This window comes from Pecten maximus, chromosome 16 (genome assembly GCF_902652985.1).
Source record: "Pecten maximus chromosome 16, xPecMax1.1, whole genome shotgun sequence".
In the NCBI taxonomy this organism is placed as follows: domain Eukaryota; kingdom Metazoa; phylum Mollusca; class Bivalvia; order Pectinida; family Pectinidae; genus Pecten; species Pecten maximus.
Genome location: NC_047030.1, coordinates 1,141,091 through 1,158,421, shown reverse-complemented (window position 1 = coordinate 1,158,421; position 17,331 = coordinate 1,141,091). Strand labels below are relative to the sequence as shown.

The 17,331-nt window shown below is 33.4% G+C and overlaps 1 protein-coding gene across 1 annotated transcript in view; it reads right to left on the bottom strand.

Annotated features, from left to right (window-relative positions):
- LOC117345261 (chordin-like) overlaps nt 1-17,331 on the bottom strand; it is a 92,294-nt gene that overhangs the window by 32,725 nt on the left and 42,238 nt on the right. Inside the window, exons 3-5 of the mRNA XM_033908306.1 lie at nt 12,270-12,402; nt 607-714; nt 3-129 (exon numbers count right to left, since the gene is read on the bottom strand). Coding sequence (XP_033764197.1) covers nt 3-129; nt 607-714; nt 12,270-12,402 — 368 coding nt within the window. The remainder of the gene's footprint in view (nt 1-2; nt 130-606; nt 715-12,269; nt 12,403-17,331) is intronic.

Here is a 17,331-nt window from a genome sequence, read left to right as displayed (position 1 = left end):
ACCGTTCATGCCGTAACGTATACTGGATACCTCCAGCGTTGGTCACCTTGAGCTTGACCACAGCTACTGCGCGGGTATATACAGGGATTCGTCCTGGAACATTTCTACCCACCAGTAACGCTATATAATCTACAAAAGAACATTTAATATGTGTTTATAATATATCTTTGATTATGTACATTTTAATCACTGATTGATATTATTTATAAGAAAACATTACTACAAAAGATGTATTTCTTGAACAGCGTAAGGAAATGGCATCATGTATATAGCTATTGTGAAGAAGCAAACTGATGTTCAAATTTCAAATCAACTTAAGAAAATAAAATGTTTAAGATATAATCATCCAGGATCCTATACTAATGACGTTTCTATTCAGGGATTGCAAATAAAAAAAAAATGTATAACATGAAATGAATTTAGATGACTCTAGGAATAAACTTTCACCAAAAACTGTTTCTTCTATGTGAATTTGTATTTAAGATGTAAGAAAAAACACTCCCTATTTTGCGCTATTATAACATACGTACAGCAATATCAATTTTCTATGTACATGTGTTAAAGTCTATTTGTAAGGAATTGTAGCCGATAAAATCATTAGCTCACTTTTTGATTTATATTTATCGATCGTCTTTCCGTCTCCGGTAAGCGCCGCATCTACTTCCGCTTCCAGGTCCACCGGAAGTAGGGAATATCTGTCTTCAAACGTCATTGCTGCAATTAAACCGAAAGAGAAACACACTAAAGCCACTTGAAAAGCATAAATCCATGGGTTGGAGAGATTTGCACTATGGCATCTGTTATAATCGCCATTCTTCAGATTTCAAAAAACAAAAGTACTTTCCTACTTTCATGAACCCAACAATGTAACAATAAACGCTCCCAAAATAGCATCTTTGTGTAAGGAAATTTCGGGTATTATACGTCTTTATTTCTGTGATATCGCTTCTAATATCACTCAGTATTCTGCTTTGTCGATATCCTTTGGATGTTTGATTGATTTGACAGCTTGTATGTATGCATGCCTAAGTAGGAAACATAGGTTTCATCTCAAACCCTTTGTTAAAAGATGTAAGAGTTTTTATTGTTGCTTCGAAAAACTAAACAAAAAATCTTAATATGAAAGCCATTGATGAACTTTCTAAATGTACATGGAACTCGTGAGATTTGCTGGAATACTTAAACGATATTTGATCTCTTTTGTTTGAAAAAAGAAAAAGAAAAGATCTGCTGAATACTCTACATGAAAGCCATTAATGTAATGATTTTAAGTGTACATGGAAATTGTACTTTAAGTCGTAAGATTTGATGGTAAATCTTATTCCTGATTGTAATGGTTTCTTCGAAAATGTTATTTGGGTTTGCGAGCAATAATGATATTGATATCCATATGATTGACAACATTGACTGCGTATGATATTATCATATATTTTTTGCTTCATAAAAAAACTATATAGGTGAATTACTGCAAATGTATATATGTGGTATATTTTGTACAAAAATGTTTATAATTCAAATTACCACTAGAAGAATTCACACACCATTACGATTTGGTTTGGTTGATTGCTTGTTTTAAATTTTACGTCCGCTTAACTCAAGGACCATTTATAGTGTCATCAAATTGAAATATCAAAACTAGACATGGTAGCATATACCCCACTAAAAACCCGGTCTATTGTTTTCTGATTACCAACCTAAGAGACGAAAGAAATTAGGAATGTGTATTGATATAACTGAATAAACCAAAATACCAGGAAGGGAATGGTCCATATAGAGTAAACATAGTGACAATACACCAGTGGTACCTATAATTACACTGATGAAGAACAGTAAAGCAGGTTCATCTTTATTGTAAAAACTTGGTAATATAAAGGCTGGTTTAAGGCTGACGGATTTGTCCTTAAGAGGGCATCGAAAGTTTAACCCTATGCAACGTGATATACCGAATACCTACACGCGACGATGACACATCTAATCTGATTATTTCATGTAAGTCTATATATCTAGTTCTAAACTAGCAACAGGGTGATTCTATGATGTCGTTGGAAGTTAGTAGTGTTAATGTTTTCGGCACGTCAGGGCCTGCTCCAGATTTTGAGATCGACTGATTGTAAACCATTAAAGATACATTCATTATTTGATAATGATGAAAATATATAGTACAATTATTATTGGTGATTGAAGAAAGTGTGAACATTTAAATAACTATTTAGTAATAGATACATTACGAATATTGAATAGCAAACTGTCTTAAACAGCTTTCATCCTTCTAGTACTCGTCTATGATGCTATAGGGGCCAAAAATGAGGGCTTCTAAAACGGAAGTTAGGAAAATGACAAACATTAAGTAAGTATTATTTATTTAGTGTGTAACACGACACGACACATTTCCATTGCTTGGTTTTCAACAGATTGTATATTGCCTTAATTATCAAGGATATTGTTAATACATATCTTTCAGGAATATCAAATCTTTTATAACATTATTATTGATAAAACACGCGAAATCTGAGTTTAGGCGAAATAAAATAATACACATGAATACATTTCTTCTTAATAGATATTAGTTTCTCATAAACTATCATTTCGCCTACGTACAATTTAAGCATAAGAATTTTGTCTATATGATGTTCATCTTACCAGGCCGTATTGTAATCAGGATATTGTAAATCTTGTTGATAACGAGTTTAGACTTTTTACCTTGTTCACCTTGGGTGTACAATGCGATGGTGATGAACCACGGAACCAAAGGTTGAAATATAAGATCTAAACAAATAAACCCCATCATGTTTACGGTTCGCCTTAGCTTGTCAACACAAACTGCCAAAACAATGTTTGTTGAGACTGGAGAGAAGAAACGTTTACATAACGTCAGTTATGCTATCTATTTTGTTTACAGTTATTGTAAACTGATCATTGTAATTAGCACTAATTAGTAGAAGGAGGTCTAACATGTGATGACACATTGAATACGGGGGGAGAGACTTGTGCCAAAATTATACAGAGCCAGACAAGAATAGAGGAGATGATCTGCAAAACGTCTAGCTACGGGTCCTGCCCCTTTTGTCAATATTAATGGTACCTAGGCTAATTTTGGCGATTTGAAAAAAAAAAGAATTTACTGAGATTTCAATTAGTATGAGGAATAAATATTAATACCTTTTTCGTTAAACTATGCCTGGATATTTTTTTTCTTTTTGATCTATGTATCAGTTAGGGATCTTCAAATAAGCATTTCACCCGACAATAAACACATCACAAAAATTTGGTACATTAAATGTATTATAAAAGTATATTAACTCGGTAAACATGCGTTATTTAAATTAAATCTTTGACTCATCAAATCTATCAAAAATGGTATATTTTACATGTGTCTTTTTATAATCGTTAAGGTGATACTAATCCTTAAATCAGCACGCCTATATATAGGTTAATATCGCCTTTAGCTGGGTTGACAAATCGAGGTATCAACCTCACACATATAACGTGTAAGCAATGAATATAACGATGGAAACTAATCATGTAGTTTTTATATTATCTAACATAACACCACCTGTTGGAGTATACGATATTATTTTATTTAAGGACGTATCATCAAGTAAAGAAAAAAATAATTTTATGTAAATATATGAAAATTGGTTATTCAAAAAATAATACAATAAAAGTCATGTATCGATAGATATACAAAATTCATATATCGATAGATATACGATTTCAAATATTTGTCATTGTTATCTCTTAAATTCTATTCCTTACTATACGAATTCTCGACAAATCATTCATCTCGTGAAGGTTAAATGTCATATCTTACTAGTAATAGAACGACACACCCAAGCATTTCTCTAATTGCGATTTTTGAGCTTTAATCTGTATTTGACAGGATTTAAAATAGTAATCAACAGATATCTGGCATAATAAATACTTATCCCGATCTGAACTATTTGATCAAAAATTAAATGTTAATAAGCATGTGTTGTAGAAGAGTGAAGAAATCCAATGCCTTGTCAATCATATCGTATACTGGAGTTTATTCTGAGACATGTGCCGAAATTTAGTATAGACAGGTACATTTGAAGTTTGATATAAAGCATGCGATTACTGCCAAACTCTCCATTATGTGCATTGAAAATAAGATAATATAAGAATGTTTGAACAGTCAATTGGGTTAAATTGAGCGATTAACTTAAGATGAATGAACTTGTTCACCTGTGAGAGAAAGAAATGTACAAAACTGCTGCTTTCCATGTAAAACAATTTAATACTCTTTTCGTCGACATGTTCTTTAAATATTGGGGTATTGTGTTGTCTAGAGTTGGGTGTATGGACACCAAGAGGTGAAATAGAGGACTGCTTTATCAAAACGTTACACGTTCACATCGTAAATGGGTGTCATTAGCCACTACTTTATCAAAACGTTACACGTTCACATCGTAAATGGGTGTCATTAACCACTGCTTTATCAAAACGTTACACGTTCACATCGTAAATGGGGGTCATTAACCACTGCTTTATCAAAACGTTACACGTTCACATCGTAAATGGGTGTCATTAGCCACTACTTTATCAAAACGTTACACGTTCACATCGTAAATGGGTGTCATTAACCACTGCTTTATCAAAACGTTACACGTTCACATCGTAAATGGGTGTCATTAACCACTGCTTTATCAAAACGTTACACGTTCACATCGTAAATGGGTGTCATTAACCACTGCTTTATCAAAACGTTACACGTTCACATCGTAAATGGGTGTCATTAACCACTGCTTTATCAAAACGTTACACGTTCACATCGTAAATGGGTGTCATTAGCCACTACTTTATCAAACCGTTACACGTTCACATCGTAAATGGGTGTCATTAGCCACTACTTTATCAAAACGTTACACGTTCACATCGTAAATGGGTGTCATTAACCACTACTTTATCAAAACGTTACACGTTCACATCGTAAATGGGTGTCATTAGCCACTACTTTATCAAAACGTTACACGTTCACATCGTAAATGGGTGTCATTAACCACTACTTTATCAAAACGTTACATGTTCACATCGTAAATGGGTGTCATTAGCCACTACTTTATCAAAACGTTACACGTTCACATCGTAAATGGGTGTCATTAGCCACTGCTTTATCAAAACGTTACATGTTCACATCGTAAATGGGTGTCATTAGCCACTACTTTATCAAAACGTTACACGTTCACATCGTAAATGGCTGTCATTAACCACTACTTAGTCTTCCTTTTACTCCTTCAGCAAGAAGACGAACTCAACAGAGAGTCTAGAGAGAAAATAAATGAAACTGACTGAAAGGTGTGTAAACGACATAACGTATTCTATAGTATGATCATTATATGTAAAAACAACTGAAGGGTGTATTGTTAATATGCAGGTTTATATTTGATAAAGAAATACGATATTTTATATTGTATACACTTTTTTGGAAATAACCAAATATCCGGTAAATGTTTATTTCTCTTGTTCACAAATCTAGATGGCTATACTTATTCAGAAATAGGATATTTTAAGTAAATTATTTTAGATTACTGGTTTTCTGCTACCTTTGACATTCTTTAACCTGTTGATCTGCCTATGGTTTGTTTAAGGATTAAGGATATAAATGTGTGTTACCTAGAGTCAAAACAATATTCTACCTTACACATCATACATCTGATTTGTGTTAGCGTTAAGGACATATGCTACCTTACACAACATACACGTGATTTGTGTTAGCGTTAAGGTTATATGCTACCTTACACATCATACACGTGATTTGTGTTAGCGTTAAGGGTATATTCTACCTCACACATCATACATGTGATTTGTGTTAGCGTTAAGGTTGTATGCTACCTCACACATCATACACGTGATTTGTGTTAGCGTTAAGGGTATATGCTACCTTACACATTATACACGTGATTTGTGTTAGCGTTAAGGACATATATGCTACCTTAAACATTATACACGTGATTTGTGTTAGCGTTAAGGTTTTATGCTACCGTGCATAACATACCTGTGATTTGTGTTAGAGTTAAGGGTATATGCTACCGTACATAACATACCTGTGATTTGTGTTAGCGTTAAGGTTTTATGCTACCTTACATAACATACCTGTGATTTGTGTTAGAGTTAAGGTTATATGCTACCTTACACATAATACATGTGATTTGTGTTAGCGTTAAGGTTATATGCTACCTTACACATCATACACGTGATTTGTGTTAGCGTTAAGGTTGTATGCTACCTTACACATTATACACGTGATTTGTGTTAGCGTTAAGGGTATATGCTACCTTACGTATCATACCTGTGATTTGTGTTAGAGTTAAGGTTATATGCTACCGTACACATCATACATGTGATTTGTGTTAGCGTTAAGGACGTATGCTACCTTACACATCATACACGTGATTTGCGTTAGCGTTAAGGGTATATGCTACCTTACACATACATGTGATTTGTGTTAGCGTTAAGGTTATATGCTACCTTACACATTATACCTGTGATTTGTGTTAGCGTTAAGGTTATATACTACCTTACACATTATACCTGTGATTTGTGTTAGCGTTAAGGTTATATACTACCTTACACATTATACCTGTGATTTGTGTTAGCGTTAAGGACATATGCTACCTTACACATCATACACGTGATTTGTGTTAGCGTTAAGGTTATATGCTACCTTACACATACATGTGATTTGTGTTAGCGTTAAGGACGTATGCTACCTTACACATCATACATGTGATTTATGTTAGGTTAAGGGTATATGCTACCTTACACATCATACATGTGATTTATGTTAGCGTTAAGGGTATATCCTACCTTACACCTTGCACCTTACACCTTTGACTTGTGATTGATAGTTAGTGTTATATGCTACCATATACAACTCATACCGATGGTCTGTGTTGGTTTGTTTGGTTTATTTTGTTTAACGTCCTATTAACAGCTAAGGTTATTTAAGGACGGCCTCCCGTGCGTGCGACATGCATGCGTGTGGTGAGAGCGTATGTGTGTTGGTCTGTGTTGGAGATAACATTTTATCAGTGTAAGTATAAATATTACGTCAAGACAATGAAATGCATTGACATTGTTGGATTTGTTTAATAAAAATAATAAAGAATGACCTGATAAGTATTGCAGGGGACATATATCTACTTCACAAATGCGCCATTATCAATGGAATCGACATTATTATTCATTAACACCATTTACGTAATTTTAACCCGTTACGACTTTCTATAAAATATGACACAACCGAACTATGTAGTATACATCCTTGAATGGAAAATAATTTTTCATATATATAGGAAGAACTTCCTCAGATATTCTTGCGTCGGAGCTAGCTAATCTAGCTGATAGAATGACTTTCAGGTGTGTAAAATATCGTTATCACCACCACGGATTCTTACTCTGAGTTTCCATAGCTGTTTAAATAGGCACTATACAACTGTGCTTAAAAATCTTCAAACATTTTCATGTGCAGTATTTGAGACATTTATTCCGCTCTTGACCCCGGTCAAATATCTACTTGACCACAAAAGCCAGTATGTTTTGAGTCATAGAAGTAAATGTATCTATTACTTTCGTAACAAATAAACCTGGTGTTAAGTGTTTGTCAAGAAACCTACTCCGTGCTAAGTGCTACCCCCATGCCGAGGTGTGAGCGACCAAAGCGAATACTTCCTTCTGTTTGCTCATTAAACAATTACTCGCTATTTCTACAGCCGTTGAGGCAAACAAGGGCGATTTAAAAGACGGAGGCGTGTACGAACGAACGGCTCATATGAGCTATACTGCATATATATGTATCTAATAAGTATTTTCAGGTCTGAATGAATTATTATTATTTACATTCTAAACACTATATTTTGCTGGAGAGACATTTTATCAGTGTAAGTATAAATATTACGTCAAGACAATGAAATGCATTGACATTGTTGGATTTGTTTAATAAAAATAATAAAGAATGACCTGATAAGTATTGCAGGGGACATATATCTACTTCACAAATGCGCCATTATCAATGGAATCGACATTATTATTCATTAACACCATTTACGTAATTTTAACCCGTTACGACTTTCTATAAAACTTGACACAACCGAACTATGTAGTATACATCCTTGAATGGAAAATAATTTTTCATATATATCGGAAGAACTTCCTCAGATATTCTTGCGTCGGAGCTAGCTAATCTAGCTGATAGAATGACTTCCAGGTGTGTAAAATATCGTCATCACCACCACGGGTTCTTACTCTGAGTTTCCATAGCTGTTTAAATAGGCACTATACAACTGTGCTTAAAAATCTTCAAACATTTTCATGTGCAGTATTTGAGACATTTATTCCGCTCTTGACCCCGGTCAAATATCTACTTGACCACAAAAGCCAGTATATTTTGAGTCATAGAAGTAAATGTATCTATTACTTTCGTAACAAATAAACCTGGCGTTAAGTGTTTGTCAAGAAACCTACTCCGTGCTAAGTGCTACCCCCATGCCGAGGTGTGAGCGACCATAGCGAATACTTCCTTCTGTTTGCTCATTAAACAATTACTCGCTATTTCTACAGCCATCGAGGCAAACAAGGGCGATTTAAAAGACGGAGGCGTGTACGAACGAACGGCTCATATGAGCTATACTGCATATATATGTATCTAATAAGTATTTTAAGGTCTGAATGAATTATTATTATTTACATTTTAAACACTATATTTTGCAGGAGAGCATTATATTTGAATTAATTATAACAACCAAAAACGATTGAAAATTTAAAAAAAAAAAAAAAAAATACGCGAGGAAATAATTATTCCTATTCCAATGTTGCATTTTTCGAATACAAATCATCTTCGGATATTTGTATCTTGAAAGGTCCCCGTAAAACAATAATTCGCGAAAATTCGAGATCTACATGTTGCAGAGTGTGAAAACGTTTAAGAAATGTATGGTATTTAAGATACTCAAAGCATCTAAACATACCTATGTAAGAAAGACGTTAACACTGTAAAGTATTCCAATAGTTGAAAAGTGTCTTAGATAATTAGCGATGTATTAACGACATCGCATAGCAGTTTTTATTGATCACAATAAGTCTTGCACGCCTCACACCGTTAATATCACACAACAACAATACAGTTTCCCAACCAATCCGACCACGTTCTGCACGAACATTAGTAAGTTTTATTTTCATCTTTTCGCCCTTAAAAGACGAAAATTAAGGTTTTCAATTTTTGTCTTTTCGGGGCAAAAATTCGAAAATTAAGGATTCTAAATAACGAAATGGCACAAATCAGCCAACGTACACAACACTACAACCTCCATTTTGACACTTCCGATACCATGTTGTAAGTGAAACCAGAACTCATTTGTATTTTTAAACAGAACATCAATACACTGCCGGAAGGCGAAACGACGATGAATTTTGGTCCAGTGAGGATGGTTGCTACGTTGCCATTGTATCAAAATTAGCTCGATGAAGGAACACTTCGCTACCCGGTTGCTGACATGCTGACAGCTTGAACAGACACCTGACGCCAAAATCATGATTTTCAACTATAATGAAAATCAAATACGCAAGTGCAGCAATCGTATTCGATGATCATTCCTAGTCGGGTGGTCGTTCCTCGGGATGATCGGATGTTGACCCACTTTTGATTCACGACTTAACAATTGATTAATTGTTTTAACACTTCAACTAGAATTCTGTGCAACTCCATGTTGCAGTTATCCAGCGAGGAGCATACTTTCAGCTCTTACTCTCTGATATTGGGACAGCCAGTGTATATATTGATAACGTTGAATCGTAATTCAGGAGTAAAGGGTTAGGGGTGACTTTAGTTTTGTTCAAACTCTTATGAAAATTGAAATTTATCTGCAAAAACATTCTTACGGAATTACATAGAGAGCTTTGCCTTCAAATTTTCTGTTTTTGTGGTATCCTTATTTACCTACCAATTCAGCTCTATCAGCCTACTATGATTGTATAGTGAGTAATATCAATTCTTTATATTATGGATTTATTCAAAGCAATTTCGACATTCACTTGCGTGTTTTGTTATACTACGGAAAACCTCAAGTTAGCGATACTTGACAATGACATAGCGATATAATTGTGAGGTGGACAATGCTGTAGGAGGTAAGTGTTCCATATAAATGGTAGCAAACAGTTCCTCACAATATTGAAACATGGAAACAATTAATAAAATTTTACAAATTCAGTCAATATTTGACTTCGATGTCGGGAATAGGTGATAAGAAAGGCTGTTAGACGTGTATGTCTGGTAGATAGGGGAGAAAGTGTACTTAAACACTTACAAGGCCCTCTCTAGCGGTCAGTGTTTGTATTGACCCCGCATATCTAGACATAGTTGGCATTGTTGCATTCCTCTGACCTCGTATACGATCAAAATTTACCCAAATTCCAACTTGTTTCGAAACCTTAGTATCGCGTTATGTCGATTTTATGTTTTGTGTTGTTCCGAAGTATTTTTATGAATTAGTTTTGAATGTGTGATATAAAAAAAAATGTACGTTTATATTATCGTCAATAACACCGACTGTGCAATCTCTTACCAAATTCTACAATCGAACATGATTTTGGTTGATGTAATCTTTTTGGTGTTAATCTATCTGTCTATCATTCATACTTGGCCGTTGTTTTAACGATTTAGTTAAAAGTTTTTACTTCAGTTTTGATATATTTGGAAGTCAGTATTAGTGAGTTGTATCCTTGTTTCTTGACTTATAAATGATATTTACAGATTGGTCATCGTTGTTATATTTTTAATATGTTACTTTCGCTTTTAACTTGAGAGACTTTGATATGTTACTTTCACCCTATCTTGAGTGACTTTAATATGTTGCGTTCACTTTCACGATTCAACGTTAGTATACAAGATTTAACGTGAATATATAAGATTCCACGTTAGTTTAAGTCATTATCAACCTGTTTAATTTATTTCACAAATGTAGAGGCGATGTCAACAATTCAATCAGTAGCGACCGCAATGTCCGCCCGAACGACGCGGCATGGCAGGTGTGGTTCTGATAGAGGGAGGTTTGTAATAAAATGTACATCTGGTAACCACCGTTAACTAACCATGAGTCAGTGTGCAGGTGTCCAAGACATTCCACGCTCATGTTCTCACCATTCCACAATTAACTAAATTCATGATTCTTCATCAGTTTCACAAACATTTCGTAACTCTCCTTTAGAACTGCGTAATTCCATATTTTTCATTTGAAAGCATCGCTGTAATTATAACTTCTAAACCATTTTTCGTTAACTCAAGAACACATTCCAATCACAAAATTTAAGTCATTTTTTAAAGTTTATTAGCATTCACGAAGCAAGATAGTAACCACTTTATATAGTAAACAATGTTTGATGTAGAAGAGTTGTCACCGTCTCATAAAAATATCTTCTCCGTCCAAATCACCCCAAATACATATTTTTTTTAATTTTCTGAGATGCCATACAGACCAAACAAGAACAAACCATTCATGGAGAATAACACTTCCTATAACCAAGCACGACTATTTTGGATCGCTTCTCCCATTGTCTCAACATCCCTCACCCCCACCCCCACCCACCCCCCTTCCCCCTTTTAGCTGATTCGATAATTCATCACAACGAAAACAACATGTTTCATGAATACAGACCTTTATTTCATACCGAAAAAAACTGATATCAGCCAGAATATGGTTTCTTAAGGATACGTTTTATGATTTACACGATTACGTCATTGTTCAATACTAGTATTATTTTTTAAATCATAACCATGAATCTCCTATGAAGATTAATGTCTAATTCGTTCGATCGTATTTCAATCTGTTCGTGCTAGTCGGTGTTGTTAGATTCTCTGAAATCTAGCCTCTGAAAAATGATTACAAAAATAGAAATCTAATAAATCCCCCAGCAATCTCTGTGATACTTTTTTCTCGTGTTTATCTGACAGCACACACCGCGATAAACTGGTGTTAACAGCTAAAGCAAAAGCATTTTTTGGACATTATTAAAGTTTCCATGTGTAAAATAGAAAAAAAACCTGGTGCATACAGTAATCACAGACATAGATGTTACATAAAATTATACTAATCATGGTGTATGTTACATTGGAATGAAGGAAACGTGTAATGGATTAATTTAAGTTTTAAATCATAATACCAACCCCTCGCATTGTAATTACTAAGTGTTATTTGTATGGAATATAACACATTATCGTATGGCCTTGTATCTTTGTAATATAAAATAGTACTTACTCTCACCAGGACACGACTTGCAACACTTTCCCGGAAGTAGAATTGGATTTGGACAGTTGGGTAACGGACATTCATTCTCAATTTTGACGCATCTCACTTTTCCGTAATGATGTAGAATTCCTTTCTTCATCAACTGTACAACAAAATAAAACCTTCATTTTATATTTTGTATGTTTTAATAATCTAATAAATACCTACTGCATTAGTTACAGTAACCATACTAAGCGTCAAGTTTGGATTCGCAGGGAGATAATTAGGTCGGTACTATAACAGATATTCTAATATATAAAACAATATTACAGTAGTGTATGTAAAGTATTAGTATATATATGTTGCTATATCACGAACCATATCAATTGCAGCTTTGGATATTGTTCCAATATCAACCTTTTGGAATCACCAAATCATAATTGGCCAAAATGCTGAACATTTGATAGAGCGTTAAAATGGTGATTTTGGTTTGGTTTATTTTGTTTAACGTCCTATTAACAGCTAAGGTCATTTAAGGACGGCCTCCCGTGCGTTGACATATAGAAAATGATAAAACAGAACTTGTATCAAAATTATTGATAAATGTATCACCTTTGAGTTAGCAGTATAATAGTATGTATATGAAGATCTCAGTAGAAACCTCAGATAAAATTCACGAAAAAGATTACTTCTACACAGGCTGGAATCAGTAATATCGACGGAACGTCTCCTATTTATATTAGCAATTTAAAACTGCTCATCTCCTTATTTACAATAATGTTGGGCACTTTCTCATTGACAACGAGGACATACACCAATTAGACATACTATTAACACGAGATTAAGGTTGAGTTGCTTTCATTGGTCCATGAATAAGTCATGAGAGTGTCATTTATCACCATCTTCTCTTTACCTCGATATTCTCGATGTATTTTAGATTATATTGTTACTGGAGTTTGATCAAGATTCCACTGTTTAATTCCACAGTAAAGTGTTATACGCTTTCTGAAGCCAAATGTTCAAACATTGTTAGCTTTAAATTTAGATCAGAATTATTCGCCAATAGAATAATTGATTACTAAAATGTAGTATGCTATCGAAAAATTATAAAAGCATGAAATTTTAACAAAAGTAATATTTAGAATTATTTATATTATATGAATCTGGCGATATTTCAGTGCTTTGCAGTAGATGGTATTTTGTCTTACGTATACCAAACTTTATACCCTATGCCAATGCCAGGTGTTATGAGAAATGTTTGAGAGATTAAGAAAAAAAGGTAAGATAAATTTAACAAAAGATCAAATAAAATCAGGGACCAATATATTGTGTGTTCGCAGATTTAATACGGCATGACACATGTGATGAGACATAACTTCCGGTTGCTGATGAGACATGGACTTCCGGTGGACGAATCGAATTTGTGGTTTACGTAACAGGATGACAATATCTGTATAATGCTAATAAATATTTTATAAAGATTATCAAGGTGATTTTTATTCACTTTACGAAAAACACGTAGATCTATAACCGAAAATGACACAATTGAAACAGATCAAATCTAAAGATTTCAAAACCCCATCTTTATCAATTTAATCTAAACTAATGTCCTTTGCGTCCTTTTAATATCTAATATAAATTATACCATATGTATTCTTAAATCTGAAGCCACACTACTTAATTTGGTGCTTGGACCAGATGTCAATAATTCTTTTACTTCTTGGTGTATTTCGTTGAGAATAAAAGATTATTTTTATTAACACGATAGTAACAAACTCTCATCTATATTAATCCTTTAAACACCGCCAAAACCCCTAAAATCTCTTAAACCAATCGAAGTAAATTAAGTAAACAAATTCCTCTGATAGAAGTAATGTTTTACTTACAACGAGAAAGCATTTCACACATATATGGAAAAACTTCAAAGAAATTGAACATCATGCCCAGTTTGATTAAAAGTCAACTGTAAAGGTGAAGATATCTTAAATTTGAATCATTTGAAATTCCTTAAACTAACTGTGCCATCTTATCACGTAGATCGGATTAACCCCTTCCTTTATATATTCATTAAACATGTAGCTTTAAAATTAGAAGGGAGCTTTATCTGTTCGCCGGCAAACCTTTTCACACCTCCGAATCTCATGTATGTCATTCACATTATCAAGAGGGGGATTCGGGGGCTATTGTGTTTCTAATCCTCCCCTATTCACACACAGGCATATCCCGGTCCCACTCAAGTCGATGGCGGTCTGTGAACGTCTCTAGATTGGTTGACACTGTAACAATTTCTCCTACCCGTCTCGACAAATTTAATCTTGCGGTGATAAATTATTCTAACGAATAACGTCTTAATGAAAAGGCTGTCCCTCTCTCCACCCCATGCCTTCTCACGCCTGCCGACACAACAGTAGAGTTTGTTTACACAATTAGTAGTAACCCATTGCCTATCATTCACTCGGTTGCTGACAGAAAACGTCCAAACCTCAAGGGAGAGCGGAAGAAAATTAAAAAAAAAAATAAAACATTAGTCGGTTCCATTTTGTATATGAGGGAGGGAGAATGCAACCTTATTTTAAGAGTTATTTATAAAAAAAAAAGATATTGCAATATGTCCAGAGAACGGCACTCGGCTTTTCAAAGAATAATTCAAAGGAAAAGAGAGAAAAAAAAAGAAAAAAATATTAAATTCTGGCAACAGCACACGATTGTTCTAGTGTTCTGCAAAATGGTCAGATCCTTCCACGTCATACGCTGGTATGTATTAATATCATTTCATTGATATAATGGTAATAAAAGGATATATTTCATTACCATCTCAAAATACCGAATTTCCTCCTGTAAATGTATACAACTCCACGAAACGTTGTACTTTAACGGCTACGTAATAACATTTCACATACCTATTGAATAACGAAGAGAGGGGTGTATGAATACATTCTTGATATAATATAAATTACTTATGTATCTGATGTCTTATTTATCATCACATACCCATGGCGAGGAAGGCCGGAAACAACAAGGGAAAAGCTGTCGTGCACACATGGACTAGGAATTCTGTATACCTAACGACTACCACTAATTGTTGTACTGTGTGAATCACAAAGAAGGTATTTAACCTTCTTTAAGTACAAACTTATTGTTGATTTGCCATTGTTTGGTGATGTATCTTTAACATATGATAAAAATGCTGAAATGTTTATAGCTATTCAAAGTTAATAAAATGGAGTGGAAGATTCCAAAATAACTTGTATCAAAGATTGGAATCCATCAAATTAATAATACCATGATTTTTGAAAATTCCCATCCAACCTGGAAAACTCAATCACAAGTCATTATTGCTCCCTGTGTTTCTTTGTGTTCCTTCTACTGTATTCCTATTTCATTCATCAACCATATATACATTTCTTAGGTTTTTACAGCCGTATATACACCTTCTAAGTCTTTACAACCATATATACATCTCTTAAGTTTTTGAACCATATATACATCTCTAAAGTTTTTAACCGTATATACATCTCTTAAGTTTTTGAACCATATATACATCTCTAAAGTTTTTAACCGTATATACATCTCTTAAGTTTTTAACCGTATATACATCTCTTAAGTTTTTAACCGTATATACATCTCTTAAGTTTTTAACCGTATATACATCTCTTAAGTTTTTAACCATATATACATCTCTTAAGTTTTTAACCGTATATACATCTCTTAAGTTTTTAACCGTATATACATCTCTTAAGTTTTTAACCGTATATACATCTCTTAAGTTTTTAACCGTATATACATCTCTTAAGTTTTTGAACCATATATACATCTCTAAAGTTTTTAACCGTATATACATCTCTTAAGTTTTTAACCGTATATACATCTCTTAAGTTTTTGAACCATATATACATCTCTAAAGTTTTTAACCGTATATACATCTCTTAAGTTTTTAACCGTATATACATCTCTTAAGTTTTTAACCGTATATACATCTCTAAAGTTTTTAACCGTATATACATCTCTTAAGTTTTTAACCGTATATACATCTCTAAAGTTTTTAACCGTATATACATCTCTAAAGTTTTTAACCGTATATACATCTCTAAAGTTTTTAACCGTATATACATCTCTAAAGTTTTTAACCGTATATACATCTCTAAAGTTTTTAACCGTATATACATCTCTTAAGTTTTTAACCGTATATACATCTCTTAAGTTTTCACCGCCGTTGGGTTTGTTTGGTTTTTTTTTCTCTCTTTTTTTTGTCCAATGTTTAACTTGTATTATCGATTAAGTTCAACCTAATAATAAACCGTTGTTTCAGATTAAAATTTGTTTCCGTTTCGACATAGAATGGATCACAACCGAGGTTACTTTTATTAGAAATATGCCCCTATGACAACATTAAATTGTAACGTCATAGTATTCTCTACATTGCTAATGAAAGTATAAAATAACATTTCTTCTTATTAAAATTTAGGGGTTTTATTTCTTTTCGAAATAAATCATAGGGACCAGATAAGTTATAGTGTTTTCTCGGTTAATATTTTTTTATCAGGTATGTAATCACATGTCTACCTCAACAAATGTCTATAAGTAATCAGTATTCCTAAATTTTACTTTGTTTTTTTTAACAATTTTGCAACCCTTATCGATTTATCTTACAAAAATATAGTTTAGTTTATTGCACATGGGATTGTATAAAAGACAAACAAGAGTTTAAATGATAATGTGATAAATTTAAAATAATTTATATAAAACAGTATCACATGTCAGTGATGACAAGGAGCAAATATATTGGCATGCAGTATGGAAGCTATGGGGGAAACAAACTACAAAACACTTAAAACAAACAAAAAACAAAAAAAAAAACAAGCAAAAGAAAAAAACAGAAGGTATGTTTAAATATATAATTACCGATATAATGAAATCAATTTCATATCTCGATATTGGATTATTGAAAGCAGAAGAAACCCGAACATATAAGTGTGAATTTTAAGTCATTCTCATAGACATGTAAAAGTTAAACACGCCCGGAGACGTTCGACCAGCAGAGCTTACCACCTGTATATATAGCAATCTCAAATTAGACTATCAAAATACAAAT